This window comes from Staurois parvus, unplaced genomic scaffold, assembly GCF_062004578.1.
Source record: "Staurois parvus isolate SC_StPar_1 unplaced genomic scaffold, SC_StPar_1.0 ptg002898l, whole genome shotgun sequence".
NCBI classification, from domain to species: Eukaryota; Metazoa; Chordata; class Amphibia; order Anura; family Ranidae; genus Staurois; species Staurois parvus.
Window position 1 is genome coordinate 73,850 of NW_028320694.1, and position 20,005 is coordinate 93,854.

At 48.8% G+C, this 20,005-nt stretch overlaps 1 protein-coding gene across 1 annotated transcript in view; it reads left to right on the forward strand.

Moving 5' to 3' along the window:
• Positions 1-20,005, forward strand: part of ADGRB1 (adhesion G protein-coupled receptor B1) — a gene marked incomplete at its 5' end in the record, with an annotated part of 91,931 nt that overhangs the window by 69,499 nt on the left and 2,427 nt on the right. The window contains 2 exons of the mRNA XM_089666904.1: positions 4,586-4,664; positions 17,926-18,028. Of these exons, the coding sequence (XP_089523030.1) occupies positions 4,586-4,664; positions 17,926-18,028 (182 nt within the window). The remainder of the gene's footprint in view (positions 1-4,585; positions 4,665-17,925; positions 18,029-20,005) is intronic.

The following is a 20,005-nucleotide window of genomic DNA, read 5'->3' on the forward strand; positions in this document are numbered from 1 at the left end:
CTATTCTGCTCTAACTCTATTTTTTCTATTCTGTTCTTTTTTTATTCTATTCTGTCTTATTCTATTCTTTTCGAAATGTAAACGTCAGAAGACGGCTATACTCTATTCTATTCTGTTCTATTCTATTTTTTCTATTCTATTCTTTTCTATTGTATTCAGTTATTTTATATTCTACTTTATTCTGTGATATTCTTTTCTATTTTATTTCTTTAATTTATATTCTATTTTATTCTATTCTTTTCTATTTTATTTTATTCTATTTTTTATTTTTTTATTCTATTCTATTCTGTTCTGTTTGACTCTATACTTTTCTATTCTATTTTACTCTATTCTATTCCTTTATTTTCTATTCTAATTTGTTCTATACTTTTCTATTCTTTAAATTTGAACTGCAGAAGACGTCTATATTCTATTTGATTCTATTATATTCTATTCTTTTTCCTATTCTACTCTTTTCTATTCCTTTATTTTATGTTCTATTTTATTCTTTTCTGTTCTATTCCTTTATTTTCTATTTTTTTCTATTCTTATCTAATCCGTTTTGTTTAACTTCTTTTCTATTCTATTCTGTTTTATTCTATTCTATTCTTTTCAAAATTTAAACGTCAGAAGACGGCTATACTCTATTTGATTCTATTGTATTCCTTTATTTTCAATTCTATTTTATTCTATTCTTTTCTATTGTATTCCTTTTAGTTTATATTCTATTTTAAAAAAAAAAAATTATTCTGTTCTGTTTAACGCTATACTTTTCTATTCTATTCTGTTTTATTCTATTCTTTTCAAATACAGCTGTATTCTATTTTACTCTATTCTATTCCTATATTTTCTATTCTTTTTAATTATATTTTTATTTTTTTATTCTATTCCACTCTAACTCTATTTTTTCTATTCTATTCTATTTTATTCTGTTTTATTCTACTCTATTCTTTTCAAACTTCGAATTTTGGAGGGCGGCTATATTCTAACACTGACACACACAGCCTTTGACGGGAATCAGCAATAATCAGCAATATATTTATATTTCCAATTTATTTTCCAATTCGATTTTGTTTTTGAGTTCGATTCCATTCAAATTTTCATTATTTCGGAATCCTTTCCATTCGTTACTATTGCGATCCTGAAATTCGGATACATCTGAATCTCCGAATAAAGAAATTCCGACATTCGATGTCTGCCAATATCCACGTGTGTTTGTGAGAATTGATCCGAATACAGATCGATTCACTGCAAACGTTCGTTATCAAACATCTTTTATATTTATAATCGACAGGTTGCTTTAGCAATCATTATAGTGGCAAACGGGGATATTTGTCGATATCAATTCGAGGCAGGCCGTCCCGACACCAATATTTGAATCGATGATGAATGGCTTGGTAGTGGTCGCTCGGACCGAGATCGATCGTGAATTGCTATGTGTATGGCCAGCCTGAAGCAGCTGATTGTGGTTTGTTGCTTTGAGGTGAAGGCCAAAGCAGGCAGCAGGCAAGGATAGTCAGTTCTCAGGCAGAGGTCGAGGCAGGCAGCAGGAAAGGATAGTCAGTTCTCAGGCAGCGGACAAGGCAGGCAGCAGAAAAGGATAGTCAGTTCTCAGGCAGGGGACGAGGCAGGCAGAAGGAAAGGATAGTCAGTTCTCAGGCAGCGGACAAGGCAGGCAGCAGGAAAGGATAGTCAGTTCTCAGGCAGGGGACGAGGCAGGCAGCAGGTAAGGATAGTCAGTTCTCAGGCAGGGGACCAGGCAGGCAGAAGGAAAGGATAGTCAGTTCTCAGGCAGGGGACGAGGCAGGCAGAAGGAAAGGATAGTCAGTTCTCAGGCAGGGGTCGAGGCAGGCAGAAGGAAAGGATAGTCAGTTCTCAGGCAGGGGACGAGGCAGGCAGAAGTAAAGGATAGTCAGTTCTCAGGCAGGGGACGAGGCAGGCAGAAGGAAAGGATAGTCAGTTCTCAGGCAGGGGTCGAGGCAGGCAGAAGGAAAGGATAGTCAGTTCTCAGGCAGGGGACGAGGCAGGCAGAAGTAAAGGATAGTCAGTTCTCAGGCAGGGAAGGAGACAGGCAGCAGGCAAGGATAGTCAGTTCTCAGGCAGGGGACCAGGCAGGCAGCAGGCAAGGATAGTCAGTTCTCAGGCAGGGGACCAGGCAGGCAGAAGGAAAGGATAGTCAGTTCTCAGGCAGGGGACGAGGCAGGCAGAAGGAAGGGATAGTCAGTTCTCAGGCAGGGGATGAGGTAGGCAGCAGGCAAGGATAGTCAGTTCTCAGGAAGAGGTCGAGGCAGGCAAGGATAGTCAGTTCTCAGGCAGGGGTTGAGGCAGGCAGCAGGAAAGGATAGTCCGTTCTCAGGCAGGGGACAAGGCAGACAGAAGGAAAGGATAGTCAATTCTCAGGCAGGGGACGAGGCAGGCAGAAGGAAAGAATAGTCAGTTCTCAGGAAGAGGTTGAGGCAGGCAGCAGGAAAGGATAGTCAGTTCTCAGGCAGGGAACGAGACAAGCAGCAGGCAAGGATAGTCAGTTCTCAGGATGAGGTCGAGGCAGGCAGCAGGCAAGGATAGTCAGTTCTCAGGCAGGGGACGAGGAAGGCAAGGATAGTCAGTTCTCAGGCAGGGGTTGAGGTAGGCAGCAGGCAAGGATAGTCAGTTTTCAGGAAGAGGTTGAGGCAGGCAAGGATAGTCAGTTCTCAGGCAGGGGACGAGGCAGGCAGCAGGAAAGAATAGCCCGTTCTCAGGCAGGAGTTGAGGCAGGCAGCAGGCAAGGATAGTCAGTTCTCAGGATGAGGTTGAGGCAGGCAGCAGGCAAGGATAGTCAGTTCTCATGAAGAGGTTGAAGCAGACGTCAGGCAAGGATAGTCAGTTTTCAGGCAGAGATCAAGGCAGGCACCAGATAAGGATAGTCAAGTTTTCAGGCGAGGGTCAAGGCAGGTGGCAGATAAGGATGTCAGATTTTTGGCCAAGGGTGTAGTAAGTGGGTGGCAAGGATAGTCAGTTTTCAGGCAGGGGACGAGCCCCATCATTGGTGTCAGTGGGAGGAATAATGGTCCATCATTGGTGTCAGTGGGAGGAATAATGGCCCATCGTTGGTGTCAGTGGCAGAAATGATGCCCCACCATCGGTGTCAGTGAAGAGAATAGGTCCTTTTATCGGAGGGAAGAATAGTGCTTCGAGGGTCAGATAAAGATAAGCCAAGGGCCACATATGGCCCCTGGGCCACAATTTGGAGCTCACTGCTCTAGAGGGAGACTTTTCAGGGTTACATTTGAAATCGCCATAAAAGCACATAAGACATAATGACAGTCGGACGGAGAACGACTTCTAACTAAACATTATAATAATACCTCGACGTGTGCTCCCCTAGAACACCAGCACCATCTCCGCCCAGACAAGGCCGAACATTTCCATTTGCGGGTAACTCCTCGGAATCAGAGCTCTCCGACATGCGCCGCTGACAGGACAGACGTGTTTTTAGGAAGATTTTAGGGAGATCGAATTTTGTGTGGGTAAGGGTGGGGACTGGAAAGGTCGTCATTAGTCCTGTGATGGGAAGGCAATGTCGCGGGCCATTACTTCCACTTTCACCGCTGTTAGATCAGATTTTCTGCCTGCGAAATGCCAGCTGCACCCACCCGCTGATCTCATAATGTCTCCCGTTCTGGTGCCTAATGCTCCATGCACTGGCAGTCCAAGACGGGCCGCCCAGCGAGGGGTTAAATGGGAATTCGCATGCCGAAAGGAAGCAACCGCAAGGCTCGCTTGGTGCAAAACGGCCGACGATTTCCTTGAAGGCTCAACAGTGGTAGTGCAGGCCGTCTGGTCAGGTGGTTACCCCAATGTGGTCTTGCAGCGCTGAGGTCCTGGTCATGGAGCTGGTAGGTTCTCCTTCAGATCGTGACGGTTTATTCCTCACACTCTAGAAAAGCACACGATTTCGCGTGCGTTCCAGACGCACATAGAGGTGAACCGAAGAGTTAATGAGCCCCAAATTCCTCCCCCTTTGCCTCTCTATGGTGTAGTCAAGCGAGCAGGGGAGGACTGACATCTCATGGGGCCCCCGGGCAATAGGGAATCATGGGGCCCCTGTGTCCTTGCCCACACTCAAAGCACACCCAAAAAAGCCTATAAAAGGTACCAGGGGCATTGCATGGGGCCCCCTACTGACCCCGGGTCAGCACCCGAGTGCTCGAATGGTCAGTCCGCCCCTGCAAGCGAGTTACATATTCATCGCCCCTCCAAAAAAAAAAATCGATAGAGTCAAATCCACCCTAGTGAGCCGCAGAGTCCTCCTCGCCTTCCCCCTCCGATAACCGTCCACTCTGCTATTTCATATCTAACCTCGGTAGATAGAGGGGCCCCAAAGCGTTCACCACCGCTGCAAGGCACCGCTCACCAGCTGCATTCACAACGTGCGCCCCATGTGATAACCTTTCCTTATGAATTATTCATCCCCCCCCATTCTACCGCATCCAAGTAAAAGCTTATTAGCCCCGGAATGACTTAGTGGCCTCTATGGGCCTCAATGACTTAGTAGCCTCTAGGGGCCTCCATGCGGCTCCAGGATCTCGCATCGCCTCCTTACCAGTTTTTTCTTTTTGTGTTACAGATTCCGCAGATGATTCCGCCATGTTTGTGATTGGAACAGTACTGTACAGGAACCTGGGAGGATTCCTCACCCTGCAGAGGTGAGATACCAAACCTCTCCTAGTTATGTTCTTATAGATAGAATTCATTTGAAAATTAAGGTAAATCTTCAATTTCATGATCTAAACACATGCAAAAAAAAACAATGGTGCAATTTAAAGGATACGATTCACCATGGCTGGAATTCCAAATTTGCAGGTTGGGTGAAAAATTGTTTTCCAAAATTCCAACTTCTTCCAACTCAACTCTTTTGGAAAGCCTTCCCAGTGGAGGATGTTATAGCAACAAAGGCGGGGGGGGGGGGGGGGAGTACCTCTATATTAATATCCATGGGGGGGGGGGGTTATCTCTGTATTACTGTCCATGGGGGGGTTATCTCTATATTAATGTTCATGGTTTTGGAATGAGATGTCCAACAAGGTGTCAGGTGTCCACAATTCCTGGCCATGTAGTGGAGGAGTGCACAGAGCTATAAACATAGCTACAAAGCTGTGACCATTGTGGTTATCGAAGCCAATAACAAAGCCATTGGCCGTCATGCCAGTGCCGACACGTGCTCCCATGTACAAAGCCAGCTCCATAAAGACATGGTTGACCAGTTTGTTGTGGGGGAACTCAAGTGTCCTGTGCAGAGCCCTGACCTCAACTCTACTGAATGCCTTTAGGATGAATTGAAATGCCGATCGCGTGCCAGGTCTTCTCATCCAACATCAGTACTTGAACTCGCCAGTGGATGCAAATTCCTCCGCCATCTTGTGGAAAGTCTTCCCTGAAGAGTGGAAGCTGATATACTGTAGCCACAAAGGGGTCAACTCCATATTAATGGCCATTGGGGAACTCTATTATAATGGCCCTAGTTTTTAGAATGAGATGTCTAGTTCCATAAAGACATGGTTTGGTGTCGAGGAACTTGAGTGTCCTGCACAGAGCCCTGACCTCAACCCTACTGAGCACCTTTAGGATGAATTGAAATGCCGATCGCGAGCCAGGTCTTCTCTTCCAACATCAGTACTTGAACTCACCAGTGGATGCAAATTCCTTTGCGGTCTTGTGGAAAGTCTTCCCTGAAGAGTGGAGGATGATATAAATGGCCACTGGGGAACTTTATTATAATGGCCTAGTTTTTAGAATGAGATGTCTAGCTCCAAAAAGACATGGTTTGGTGTGGAGGAACTTCAGTGTCCTGCACAGAGCCCTAACCTCAACCCTACTGAACACCTTTAGGATGAATTGAAATACCAATTGTAAGCCAGGTCTTCTCATCCAACATCAGTACTTGAACTCGCCAGTGGATGCAAATTCCTTCGCCATCTTGTGGAAAGTCTTCCCTGAAGAGTGGAGGCTGATATAGCCACAAAGGGGTCAACTCCATATTAATGGTCATTGGGGAACTCTATTATAATGGCCCTAGTTTTTAGAATATGTCTAGCTCCATAAAGACATGGTTTGGTGTAGAGGAACTTGAGTGTCCTGCACAGAGCCTTGTCCTCAACCCTACTGAACACCTTTAGGATAAATTGAAATGCCGATCGCGAGCCAGGTCTTCTCATCCAACATCAGTACTTGAACTCACCAGTGGATGCAAATTCCTTTGCGGTCTTGTGGAAAGTCTTCCCTGAAGAGTGGAGGATGATATAAATGGCCACTGGGGAACTTTATTATAATGGCCTAGTTTTTAGAATGAGATGTCTAGCTCCATAAAGACATGGTTTGGTGTGGAGGAACTTCAGTGTCCTGCACAGAGCCCTGACCTCAACCCTACTGAGCACCTTTAGGATGAATTGAAATACCAATTGTAAGCCAGGTCTTCTCATCCAACATCAGTACTTGAACTCGCCAGTGGATGCAAATTCCTCCGCCATCTTGTGGAAAGTCTTCCCTGAAGAGTGGAGGCTGATATAGCCACAAAGGGGTCAACTCCATATTAATGGTCATTGGGGAACTCTATTATAATGGCCCTAGTTTTTAGAATGAGATGTCTAGCTCCATAAAGACATGGTTTGGTGTGGAGGAACTTGAGTGTCCTGTGCAGAGCCTTGTCCTCAACCCTACTGAACACCTTTAGGATAAATTGAAATGCCGATCGCGAGCCAGGTCTTCTCATCCAACATCAGTACTTGAACTCACCAGTGGATGCAAATTCCTCTGCGATTTTGTAGAACGTCTTCCCTGAAGAGTGGAGGATGATATTAATGGCCATTGGGGAACTCTATTATAACGGCCCTAGTTTTTAGAATGAGATGTCTAGCTCCAGAAAGACATGGTTTGGTGTGGAGGAACTTCAGTGTCCTGCACAGAGCCCTGATCACAACCCTACTGAGCACCTTTAGGATGAATTGGAATGCTGATGGTGAGCCTTCCACATCCAACATCAGGATCTGAGCTCACAAATGGGCATAAATTCCCACGAATACTCTGAAAACTTTTGTTGAAAGTCTTCCTAGAAGAGTGAAGGATGTTATAGCCACAAGAAAAGAGAAGCCCCTCCCCTCATATTAACAGCCATGGTTTTCAGAATGGACCATAAAGCGTCCATAAGCCCAAATACAATCCTTCCCCAAAACATGCATTGGCATACTCGGCAGTACCTGGGATAGAAGCTCACAGTGTGCAGTGAAATCCAAGCAAGCCATTTCAGTACAGTAGAGGAGCCGGTTCGGCTGTGCAAGACTGAAGGGAAGGCCAGAGGTCAGATTTGGGTTCGTTGGCTACATTGGCATCTGCAGCTTAGCCCCCTACTCTGGGCCACCAAGATCCTCCACAGCCTCCTATAGCCTGACTGAGAAGCGTGGTCTCTTCATCCCTTCAGTGGATAGGTTTCCTCATTTTTCCTGCATTCTCCGAAGCGGGCGATACACTTGTGTTACATTTTACCGTGTGGAAGCCCTCAGCATAATGGGCTTTTATCTCCATTCAGACCAAATGGACCTTGAAATAAGATGACCACACTTAAGTTGATGTCCAGGCTGAAATATTATCTTATTATTGGCATCTTCTGTGGCCACAGGCTACGGCGCTGACTCCACGGTTACATCCATCCATCTCAGCCCAGCAGGGGGCCAAAGAAACGGTTAACACGAGGGAATGGGGTCCATCTTCATGACATTGTAGCGGAGGGTCATTGTTCTCCACATGGCCAGAAGGGTTGACATTAAATGCTCCCCACCCCATAGAACCCAGGAGATGAGTGTGGGGGGGAAGCGGGGTCTGGGCGGCTGTGCACGGGAAGGCGCGCTCCTGCAGCTTTCCAAGAGGCGCTCTGGGCTGTGCGTTTTGCGAGAATGGATTCTCCATCTTCCTTTAAGACGGAGGCAGCGGCAGAAACATCCCAAGGCAGCACGCCGAATCTGTTCCGCGCTGATTAGCAGCGCTACAGCCTCCTCCGGGCCGTGACTATTTTTTTTTTTTTCCTTCTAAGGCCGTCTTATTAAAACGCAAACGCGTCCCTTTATTCTGCCCGGGCCAATTAGCCGACTGAAATTGCTTCGGTTTATTTATTTATTTTTACACACTAGCTGAAAGCGGGCGAGCAAATAAAAGGCAGCGGATCAGGATGATTGCCTTGTTTGTTTTTGTTACAGGGAGGGAAACTAAACCTATTTGGAGTTCTAAAGAACGCAGCGAAGAAAACTGCAGCGCACTTTAATGAGAGTCATCCCGGCCATTGCTAATTATCGCTCTCCTGTATGAACTCCACCCAAAACTGAGAAAAAAAATAGGTTTGGCTATTCCTAGAGAGGCATCTGTTTAAAGGCTTTTGGCTATTTAGGAGAACAGGAAGTGAAAGGAGATCTTTCCAATGGAAGAGAAATCCTGCCAAGGGAGCAGCTGTCCCCCCCGGGAGATTTCCCTTTTATTCCTGATCTGGGAATGATGCAAAATCTGGATTTACCTTCAGTTTTATCCCTCGGTGATCAGGACAGTTGAAGGGAGGAAATCTCTCTAATGCACGGGTGTCAAACTGGCGGCCCTCCAGCTGTTGCCAAACTACAAGTCCCATGAGGAACTGAAAGACTGGCAGTTACAAGCATGACTCCCAAAGGCAGAGGCATGATGGGACTTGTAGTTTGGCAACAGCTGGAGGGCCACCAGTTTGACACCCCTGGTCTAATGGGAACACAGTCTACAATAAAAACCTGACGGAGGTTCTAACTAGTGATCAGCCGAATTCACCTAGGTTCAGTTCAGTTTGTCTTGGGATGCTTTTGGTTTGGTCTGGTCTCGGTCTGGCCTGATCTGGTCTTATTCTCGATCTGGTCTTGCACTGGTCATGGCCTGATCTTGTTTAGTCTTGGTTTGGTCTGGTTCTGGTTTTGGTCTGGTCTAGTCTAGGTCTGATCTTGGTCTAGTTTCAGTCTGGTCATGGTTTCGTCTTAGTCATGGTCTGGTTTTGGTCTAGGTCTGGTCTTGGTCTGGTCTAGTCTAGGTCTGATCTTGGTCTAGTTTTGGTCTGGTCATGGTCTCATCTTGGACATGGTCTGGTTTTAGTCTAGGTCTGGTATGGTTTTGGTCTAGGTCTGGTTTTGGTCTGGTCTTGGTCTGGTCTAGTCTAGGTCTGATCTTGGTCTAGTTTTGGTCTGGTCATGGTCTCATCTTGGTCATGGTCTGGTTTTAGTCTAGGTCTGGTATGGTTTGGTCTAGGGCTGGTTTTGGTCTGGTAGTGGTCTTGTCTAGTCTAGGTCTGATATTGGTTTAGTTTCAGTCTGGTCATGGTCTCGTCTTGGTCTGGTTTTTGTGGAAGTTTTGGTCTAGGTCTGGTTTTGGTCTGGTCCTATATGGTCTTGGTTTTCTCAGGGCTAGGTCTGGTCTGTTTTGGTCATGGTCTAGGTTTGGTCTTAAACAAATTCAAATAAAAAAAAAATCAGGCTTATTGCAATTTAGTGTATACCAAAGAACAAATATATCTGAGTGCAAAATATGAATAAGCGTAAAAAAAAAAAGTTGCACTGTCTCCTTTAGACATATCCCAGTTCAGTTTGTCTTGGGATGCTTTTTGGTTTGGTCTGGTCTCAGTTTGGCCTGATCTGGTTTAGTCTTGGTTTGGTCTGGGTCTGGTTTTGGTCTGGTCTTGGTCTGGTCTAGTGTAGGTCTGATCTTGGTCTAGTTTTGGTTTGGTCATGGCCTTGGTCTGGTCTAGTCTAGGTCTAGACCAGGTCTAGTCTAGGTCTGATCTTGGTCTAGTTTCGGCTTGGTCATGGTCTCGTCTTGGTCATGGTTTTGGTCTAAGGCTGGTATGGTTTTGGTCTGGTCCTATATGGTCTTGGTTTTCTCAGGGCTAAGTCTGGTCTGTTTTGATCATGGTCTAGATTTGGTCTTAAACAAATTCAAATTGAAGTAAAATTCAGGCTTATTCCAATTTAGTGTATACCAAAGAACAAATATGTATGAGTACAAAATATAAATAAGCGTCAAAAATAAAAAAAAATGTTGCACTGTCCCCTTTAGACATATCCCGTAACCAAGACCAAAAATAAAGGGTTAATGAAAGTTAGTCTGGTCTTGTTCTGACCTTGGTCATAACAAAGGATCGGGGGCTGAATCCAAATCCAATTAGTTCTGGTCTTAGTTTGGTCTATTTCTGATCTTAGATTGTAAGCTCTAACAAGCCGGCCTTCTGAATCCTCCTGTATTGTAACTGTACTGTGTGCCCTTATGTTGTAAAGCGCTGCGCAAACTGTTGGCGCTATATAAATCCTAATGATAATCTAGGTTTGGCCTTGGTCTGGTCCTTGGCTAATCATGGTCAAGGTCTGGCCTTGGCCTGGTCTCTTCTTGGTCTGGTCTTGATCTGGTGTGTTCTTCGTTTGGTCTGGTCTAGGTCTAGGCTTGGTTTTGCTTTGGTCTTGTCTTGGTCAGAACCTTACAAAGGTTTGGGTGCCGAATCCAAATCCAATTAGGCCTGGTCTTGGTCTGGTCTATGTCTGATCTAGGTTTGGTCTTGATCTGGTCTTTGCTTGATCACGGTCAAGGTCTGGTCTTGGCCTGGTCTCTTCTTGGTCTGGTCTTGATCTGGTGTGGTCTTCGTTTGGTCTGGTCTAGGTCTAGGCTCGGTTTGGCCTTGGTCTGGTCTTGATCAGAACCTTACAAAGGTTTGGGTGCCAAATCCAATTAGGCCTGGTCTTGGTCTGGTCTATGTCTGATCTAGGTTTGGTCTTGATCTGGCCTTTGCTTGATCATGGTCAAGGTCTAATCTTGGCCTGGTCTATTCTAGGCCTGGTCTTGCTCTAGTCTTGATCTGGTGTGGTCTTGGTCTGGTCTAGGTCTGATTTGGTCTTGGTCTAGGTCTGGTCCTGATTTGGCCTTGGTCTGGTCTTGGTCAGAACCTTACAAAGTTTTGGGTGCCAAATCCAGATCCAATTAAGCCTGGTCTTGGCCTGGTCTATGTCTGATCTAGGTTTGGTCTTGATCTGGTCTTTGCTTGATCACGGTCAAGGTCTGATCTTGGCCTGGTCTATTCTAGGTCTGGTCTTGCTCTGGTCTTGATCTGGTGTGGTCTTGTCTGGTCTTGGTCAGAACCTTACAAAGGTTTGGGTGCCAAATCCAATTAGGCCTGGTCTTGGTCTGGTCTATGTCTGATCTAGGTTTGGTCTTGATCTGGTCTTTGCTTGATCATGGTCAAGGTCTGATCTTATCCTGGTCTATTCTAGGCTTGGTCTTGCTCTGGTCTTGATCTGGTGTGGTCTTGGTCTGGTCTAGGTCTGATTTGGTCTTGGGCTAGGTCTGGCCTTGATTTGGCCTTGGTCTGGTCTTGGTCAGAACCTTACAAAGGTTTGGGTGCCAAATCCAAATCCAATTAAACCTGGTCTTGGTCTGGTCTATGTCTGATCTAGGTTTGGTCTTGATCACGTTTTTGCTTGATCACTGTCAAGGTTTGGTCTTGGCCTAGTCTATTCTAGGTCTGGTCTTGATCTGGTCTTGATGTGCTTTGGTCTTGCACTGGTCTAGGTCTGCTGTGGTCTTGGTCTGGTCTAGGTCTGCTTTGGTCTTGGTCTGGTCTAGGTCTGCTTTGGTCTTGGTCTAGGTTTGGTCTTGATCAGGTTTTTGCTTGATCACTGTCAAGGTTTGGTCTTGGCCTAGTCTATTCTAGGTCTGGTCTTGATCTGCTGTGGTCTTGGTCTGATCTAGGTCTGCTTTGGTCCTGGTCTAGGTCTGGTCTTGATTTGGCCTTGTACTGGTCTTGGTCAGAACCTTACAAATTCCCCCAAATAATCAGATAACTCCACCCCCCCCATCCTGTATAAATTCTAATTTCTGCATTTCCACAATTTCCGCGCTCATTCTCCTCGGTAATGGAGGAGAAGTCTTCATTTCCTGCATGTGATTATCAGATGATTGGGATCTCAGATCTGAAGCCTTATTACCGTCTTTCACCGACTTCAGATGTGCTGTATGGAGGACGAGGCGGGAATTCGGCTTCATCTGAAGAGCCGATAATTACAATTCAAAGGGAATTTCAGGTGAAGAAATAAGATGGATTATTAGCATTCCGAAGACAAGTCGGCTAATACATTAGGCTGGACCGATAAAGAAGAACTCCGGAGTCAAAAAACATTCACTGAAATATTTTCTTCCATTGCCACACAGGATATAAATCCACCTTGAGTGGGCCGAATGCCTTTTCAAACCCAGATATTACCTTGTAAAAGCAGCAGTAACATCATCACTGGGCTGTATATAGCCTGAGCAAAAAGCAGAGCTGTGGGAGGGGCTGAGCAGGCCCCACCCACTACAGAAAACTATGGGAGGGGGCGGAGACTAGACCAGGGTGACCAATCAATCTGCACAAGGAAAGAGAGCGCAGAGCTGTGGGAAGGGCAGAGGAACCCTAGAAACCCAATTACGCTGGTGGTCAGTGGGAAGAATGTCCCTTACATTGGGGGTCAGTGGGAAGAATGTCCCTTACATTGGGGGTCAGTGGGAAGAATGTCCCTTACATTGGTGGTCAGTGGGAAGAATGTCCCTTACATTGGGGGTCAGTGGGAAGAATGTCCCTTACATTGGGGGTCAGTGGGAAGAATGTCCCTTACATTGGGGGTCAGTGGGAAGAATGTCCCTTACATTGGGGGTCAGTGGGAAGAATGTCCCTTACATTGGTGATCAGTGGGAAGAATGTCCCTTACATTGGGGGTCAGTGGGAAGAATGTCCCTTACATTGGGGGTCAGTGGGAAGAATGTCCCTTACATTGGGGGTCAGGGGGAAGAATGTCCCTTACATTGGGGGTCAGTGGGAAGAATGTCCCTTACATTGGGGGTCAGTGGGAAGAATGTCCCTTACATTGGGGGTCAGTGGGAAGAATGTCCCTTACATTGGGGGTCAGTGGGAAGAATGTCCCTTACATTGGGGGTCAGTGGGAAGAATGTCCCTTACATTGGGGGTCAGTGGGAAGAATGTCCCTTACATTGGGGGTCAGTGGGAAGAATGTCCCTTACATTGGTGGTCAGTGGGAAGAATGTCCCTTACATTGGGGGTCAGTGGGAAGAATGTCCCTTACATTGGGGGTCAGTGGGAAGAAGGTCTTTTACATTGGTGGTTAGTGGGAAGAATGTCCCTTACATTAACACCCTCATTAATACCTTCTCCTTCAGTCCTCGTCGGCTCTTCTCCTTTAACTCTCCACTTTCTCCGCCTCCACCCCCACCCAGCACCTCACTCACTGCCCACGAGATTGCACACCACTTCCAAAACAAGATTGACGCAATTCGTAGGGACATCGCCACCACACAGACACCCACCTCACCTAGCATCCCTCACACCATACCTCCCCCAACACTGTCCTCCTTTGACCTCGCTACCACCGAAGAGGTCCTTAAGGTCTTCTCAGAAGCCCGCCTCACCACCTGCCCCCTGGATCCTGTCCCCTCACAACTCCTTTGGTCACCCTCCTCTTCCATCCTATTCTCCTTTCCTCACATCTTCAATCTCTCCCTCTCTACAGGTACCTTCCCCTCCCCTCTAAAGCACGCACACATCACCCCCATACTTAAGAAACCCTCCCTGGACCCCACCAACCTGAACAACCTCAGACCCATCTCCCTGCTGCCATTTACCTCTAAACTCTTAGAAAGCTTAGTCTACAATGCCTGAGCTCCTCCCACCTCACCGACAACCTTCTCGACCCTTTACAGTCTGGCTTCTGCCCCCTACACTCCACTGACACCCCCCCCCTACTAAAGCTCTCTAGTGACCTACTAACTGCAAAGACCAAGGGCCACTACTCTGTACTCTTACTACTCCACCTCTCCACGGCTTTTGACACGGTTGACCATCCCCTCCTCTTCAAAAAACTCCACTCTCTTGGCCACAGAGACTCTGCTCTCTCCTGGTTCTCCTCCTATCTATCTCAGAGCTCCTTCAGTGTTACCTATAACGCTGCCACCTCCTCTTCACTCTGTCTTTCTGTAGGGGTCCCTCAAGGTTCTGTCCTTGGACCCCCTTCTCTTCTCCATCTACACCTCCTCCCTAGGTCACTTGATAAAACTCCCACGGCTTCAACTACCACCTCTATGCCGACAACACACAAATCTATCTGTCTACCCCTCACCTCACCCCTTCAGTCTCCTCCTCACCTCACCCCTTCAGTCTCCTCCTCACCTCACCCCTTCAGTCTCCTCCTCCCCTCACCCCTTCAGTCTCCACCCGCATCGCTAGCCTACTAAGCGACATATCAGCATGGATGTCACTCCACTCCCTCAAACTCAATCTTTCCAAAACTGAGCTCCTAGTATTCCCCCCAGCCCGCGCCCCTTCCCGACTTCTCCATAAATATCGCTAACACCATCCTCAGTCCCTCCCCTCACGCCAGGGTACGAGGTGTAATCCTAGACTTCCATCTGTCCTTGCAGCCCCAGATCCAATCGCTGACAAAATCTTGTAGACTTCACCTCCGCAACATCTCCAACTTCCACAACATCTCCAACCTCTGCAACATCTCCAACCTCCGCAACACCTCCAACCTCCGCAACACCTCCAACCTCCGCAACACCTCCAACCTCCGCAACACCTCCAACCTCCACAACATCTCCAACCTCTGCAACATCTCCAACCTCCGCAACACCTCCGACCTCCACAACATCTCCACCTCCGCAACACCTCCAACCTCTGCAACATCTCCAACTCCACAACACCTCCAACCTCCGCAACATCTCTAACCTCCACAACATCTCCAACCTCCACAACATCTCCAACCTCCGCCAAATCTCCAACCGCCACAACATCTCCAACCTCCGCAACACCTCCAACCTCCGCAACATCTCCAACCACCGCAACACCTCCAACCTCCGCAACACCTCCAACCTCCGCAACACCTCCAACCTCCGCAACATCTCTAACCTCCGCAACATCTCCAACCCCCGCCACATCTCCAACCGCCACAACATCTCCAACCTCCGCAACACCTCCAACCTCCGCAACATCTCCAACCTCCGCAACATCTGCAAGATATGGCCATTCCTAACCCCAGAAAATACTAAGCAACTTATTCCCTCCCTGGTTATCTCTCGCCTCGACTACTGTAACTCCCTCCTCATTGGCCGACCTCATCGCAGGCTATCCCCTCTCCAGTCTATCATGAATGCTGCTGCCAGACTCATCCACCTTACTAACCATTCTGTAAATCCCACCCCTCTCTGCCAATCCCTCCACTGGCATCCACTCAGTGTCCTCCATCCCTCTCTGCCAATCCCTCCACTGGCCTCCACCCCTCTCTGCCAATCCCTCCACTGGCATCCACTCAGTGTCCTCCATCCCTCTCTGCCAATCCCTCCACTGGCCTCCACTCAGTGTCCTCCACCCCTCTCTGCCAATCCCTCCACTGGCCTCCATTCAGTGTCCTCCACCCCTCTCTGCCAATCTCTCCACTGGCCTCCACTCATTGTCCTCCACCCCTCTCTGTCAATTCCTTCACTGGCCTCCACTCAGTGTCCTCCACCCCTCTCTGCCAATCCCTCCACTGGCCTCAAGTCAGTGTCCTCCACCCCTCTCTGCCAATCCCTCCACTGGCCTCCATTCAGTGTCCTCCACCCCTCTCTGCCAATCCCTCCACTGGCCTCAAGTCAGTGTCCTCCACCCCTCTCTGCCAATCCCTCCACTGGCCTCCATTCAGTGTCCTCCACCCCTCTCTGCCAATCCCTCCACTGGCCTCCATTCAGTGTCCTCCACCCCTCTCTGCCAATCCCTCCACTGGCCTCCATTCAGTGTCCTCCACCCCTCTCTGCCAATCCCTCCACTGGCTCCCAGTTGCCCAACGGATAAAATTCAAAACACTAACATTGACATATAAAGCCATTTATAACTCCGCCCCAAATTACATCACCGATTTTATCTCTAAATATCACCTCGCAAGACCTCTTTCTCTCTAGCTCCCTTGTCTCCTCCTCCCATGCTTGTCTCCAAGACTTCTCCAGGGCATCACCCATCCTCTGGAACTCCCTACCCCAATCTATCAGATTATCACCTACTCTACTTGCCTTTCGGCGTTCACTGAAAACCTCTCTCTTCAGGGAAGCCTACCCCTCCCTCTGCTAATTCTGGAATCCTCTACTCTTCCAACCACTCCATCCCCCACAGTGACTACCTACTGTACCACTCACCCCGCCCTCCTAGATTGTAAACTCCCAGGATCAGGGCCTCCCTCCTAGATTGTAAGCTCCCAGGATCAGCCCCTCCCTCCTAGATTGTAAACTCCCAGGATCAGGGCCTCCCTCCTAGATTGTAAACTCCCAGGATCAGCCCCTCCCTCCTAGATTGTAAACTCCCAGGATCAGACCCTCCCTCTTAGATTGTAAGCTCCCAGGATCAGCCCCACCCTCCTAGATTGTAAACTCCCAGGATCAGGGCCTCCCTCCTAGATTGTAAGCTCCCAGGATCAGCCCCTCCCTCTTAGATTGTAAACTCCTAGGATCAGCCCCTCCCTCTTAGATTGTAAGCTCCCAGGATCAGGGCCTCCCTCTTAGATTGTAAGCTCCCAGGATGAGGGCCTCCCTCCTAGATTGTAAGCTCCCAGGATCAGCCCCTCCCTCCTAGATTGTAAGCTCCCAGGATCAGACCCTCCCTCTTAGATTGTAAGCTCCCAGGATCAGCCCCACCCTCCTAGATTGTAAACTCCCAGGATCAGCCCCTCCCTCCTAGATTGTAAACTCCCAGGATCAGCCCCTCCCTCTTAGATTGTAAGCTCCCAGGATCAGCCTCTCCCTCCTAGATTGTAAACTCCCAGGATCAGCCCCTCCCTCTTAGATTGTAAGCTCCCAGGATCAGGGCCTCCCTCTTAGATTGTAAGCTCCCAGGATCAGCCCCTCCCTCCTAGATTGTAAACTCCCAGGATCAGCCCCTCCCTCCTAGATTGTAAGCTCCCAAGATCAGGGCCTCCCTCTTAGATTGTAAGCTTCCAGGATCAGCCTCTCCCTCCTAGATTGTAAGCTCCCAGGATCAGCCTCTCCCTCCTAGATTGTAAACTCCCAGGATCAGCCCCTCCCTCTTAGATTGTAAGCTCCCAGGATCAGGGCCTCCCTCTTAGATTGTAAGCTCCCAGGATCAGGCCCTCCCTCCTAGATTGTAAACTCCTAGGATCAGCCCCTCCCTCTTAGATTGTAAGCTCCCAGGATCAGGGCCTCCCTCTTAGATTGTAAACTCCCAGGATCAGGGCCTCCCTCTTAGATTGTAAGCTCCCAGGATCAGCCCCTCCCTCCTAGATTGTAAACTCCCAGGATCAGCCCCTCCCTCCTAGATTGTAAACTCCCAGGATCAGGTCCTCCCTCCTAGATTGTAAGCTCCCAGGATCAGCCTCTCCCTCCTAGATTGTAAGCTCCCAGGATCAGCTCCTCCCTCCTAGATTGTAAGCTCCCAGGATCAGCCTCTCCCTCCTAGATTGTAAGCTCCCAGGATCAGCTCCTCCCTCCTAGATTGTAAGCTCCCAGGATCAGCCTCTCCCTCCTAGATTGTAAGCTCCCAGGATCAGCCCCTCCCTCTTAGATTGTAAGCTCCCAGGATCAGCCCTCCCTCCTAGATTGTAAACTCCCAGGATCAGGGCCCTCCCTCCTAGATTGTAAACTCCCAGGATCAGGGCCCTCTTATCCCTCTTGTATTGATCTGTATTGTCTCCCGTTATATTGTAAAGTGCTGAGCACACTGTTGGCGCCATAAATCCTGTATAATAATAATAATAATAATAATATAAATCCTGTATAATAATGATACATTGGGGGTCAGATTACGGGACTCCTGGAGATCTCTGGAGGAATCTGGTTGGAAGTCTTTTTCTTGTTATTTTCTTAGTTTGATACATTTATAATATTTCCGGTTTCTAGGAATGTGACGGTCCTGAATTCTCGGGTGATTTCGGTGACGGTGAAGCCCTCCCCCCGCAGCACCTCCGTCCCTCTGGACATCGAGTTCTCCCACCTGTACAATGTAAGTAGACGACTTTGATTTGTTGCTTCTGATGAATTTCCATCCCGGGGAACTTCGTCATGAAATGTTCGGGAGGTTCGGAGGGATTGGAAGGTTTGGGGGGTTCGGAGGGATTGAGGCGTTCGGGGGTTCAGGGGGATCGAGGGGTTTGGGGGGTTCAGGGGGATCGAGGGGTTCGGGGGGGATCGGAGGGTTCGGGGGGGATCAGGGGGGTTCGGGTGTTTGATTTCGGGGATCACGGCTGACCACCTGGAATGAGGAATAAATGTATTTCTTCATTAAAAGGTTGAGCAGCCAATGGGAGGGCGGAGATCGCTGCACAGCACTGCCGGGAGATCAATGTTGGGTTTCGCAGATATTGGGGATGTCACCCCGAAACTGTCTCTGCAGGAGGGATTCCCCAATCTCACAATATGCAGTGAAATAATGCGCCTCATGTTGTCATTATAAAGCCGTCCTGGAGCTCCATTCAGAGACTTTGCCTAGGCTGGGATGATGTCATCAGTCTGCTGCAGGCAGGAGGAGGCATTCCCTCAGTCTCCCCTCCCCCAGTGATCAGACTGAACATTGTAACTTTGTAGAAGGAGGAGGAGGCGTTCCCTCAGTCTCCCCTCCCCCAGTGATCAGACTGTACATTGTAACTTTGTAGAGGGAGGAGGGGGCGTTTCCTCAGTCTCCCCTCCCCCAGTGATCAGATTGTACATTGTAACTTTGTAGAAGGAGGAGGAGGCATTTCCTCAGTCTCCCCTCCCCCAGTGATCAGACTGTACATTGTAACTTTGTAGAAGGAGGAGGAGGAGGCATTTCCTCAGTCTCCCCTCCCCCAGTGATCAGGTTGTACATTGTAACTTTGTAGAAGGAGGAGGAGGCATTTCCTCAGTCTCCCCTCCCCCAGTGATCAGACTGTACAGTGTAACTTTGTAGCAAGTCACAATGTGGCATTTGTGAACACGGCCGGGATCTGCACAGACACCGGGACTGACATGATTGTGTGATCTCTGAGCCGACATCCCATCCCAGGCAGTGATGATGTCCCTGGAAGATGCCGGAATAGAGATGGTACTTCTTCTGGGGAGGAGATCAGATGGTGGCGTTGTCGTGAGATCTCCGGGGTTGTCGTGTGATCTCCGGGGTTGTCTTGTGATCTCCGGGGGAGTCCTGTGATCTCCGGGGGAGTCCTGTGATCTCCGGGGTTGTCTTGTGATCTTCGGGGTTGTCGTGTGATCTCCGGGGGAGTCGTGTGATCTCCGGGGGAGTCGTGTGATCTCCGGGAGAGTCGTGTGATCTCCGGGGGAGTCGTGTGATCTCCGGGGGAGTCGTGTGATCTCCGGGGTTGTCGTGTGATCTCCGGGGTTGTCGTGTGATCTCCGGGGTTGTCGTGTGATCTCCGGGGTTGTCGTGCGATCTCCGGGGGAGTCGTGTGATCTCCGGGGTTGTCGTGTGATCTCCGGGGGAGTCGTGTGATCTCCGGGGTTGTCGTGTGATCTCCGGGGTTGTCGTGTGATCTCCGGGGTTGTCGTGTGATCTCCGGGGTTGTCGTGTGATCTCCGGGGGAGTCGTGTGATCTCCGGGGGAGTCATGTGATCTCCGGGGTTGTTGTGCGATCTCCGGGGTTGTTGTGCGATCTCCGGGGTTGTCGTGCGATCTCCGGGGTTGTCGTGCGATCTCCGTGGTTGTCGCGCGATCTCCGTGGTTGTCGCGCGATCTCCGTGGTTGTCGCGCGATCTCCGTGGTTGTCGCGCGATCTCCGTGGTTGTCGCGCGATCTCCGTGGTTGTCGCGCGATCTCCGTGGTTGTCGTGTGATCTCTGGGGGAGTCGTGTGATCTCTGGGGGAGGGGATACGTACATGGAAGGGTCACACGGACCCATCACTCAGCATACATGAACAGGATCCAGGCAGCGCTGGGGTCGCTGATTCAAGTCCCAACCACGGCACCGCCTGCATGTTCTCCCTGTGACTGTGCGGGATTTCTCTC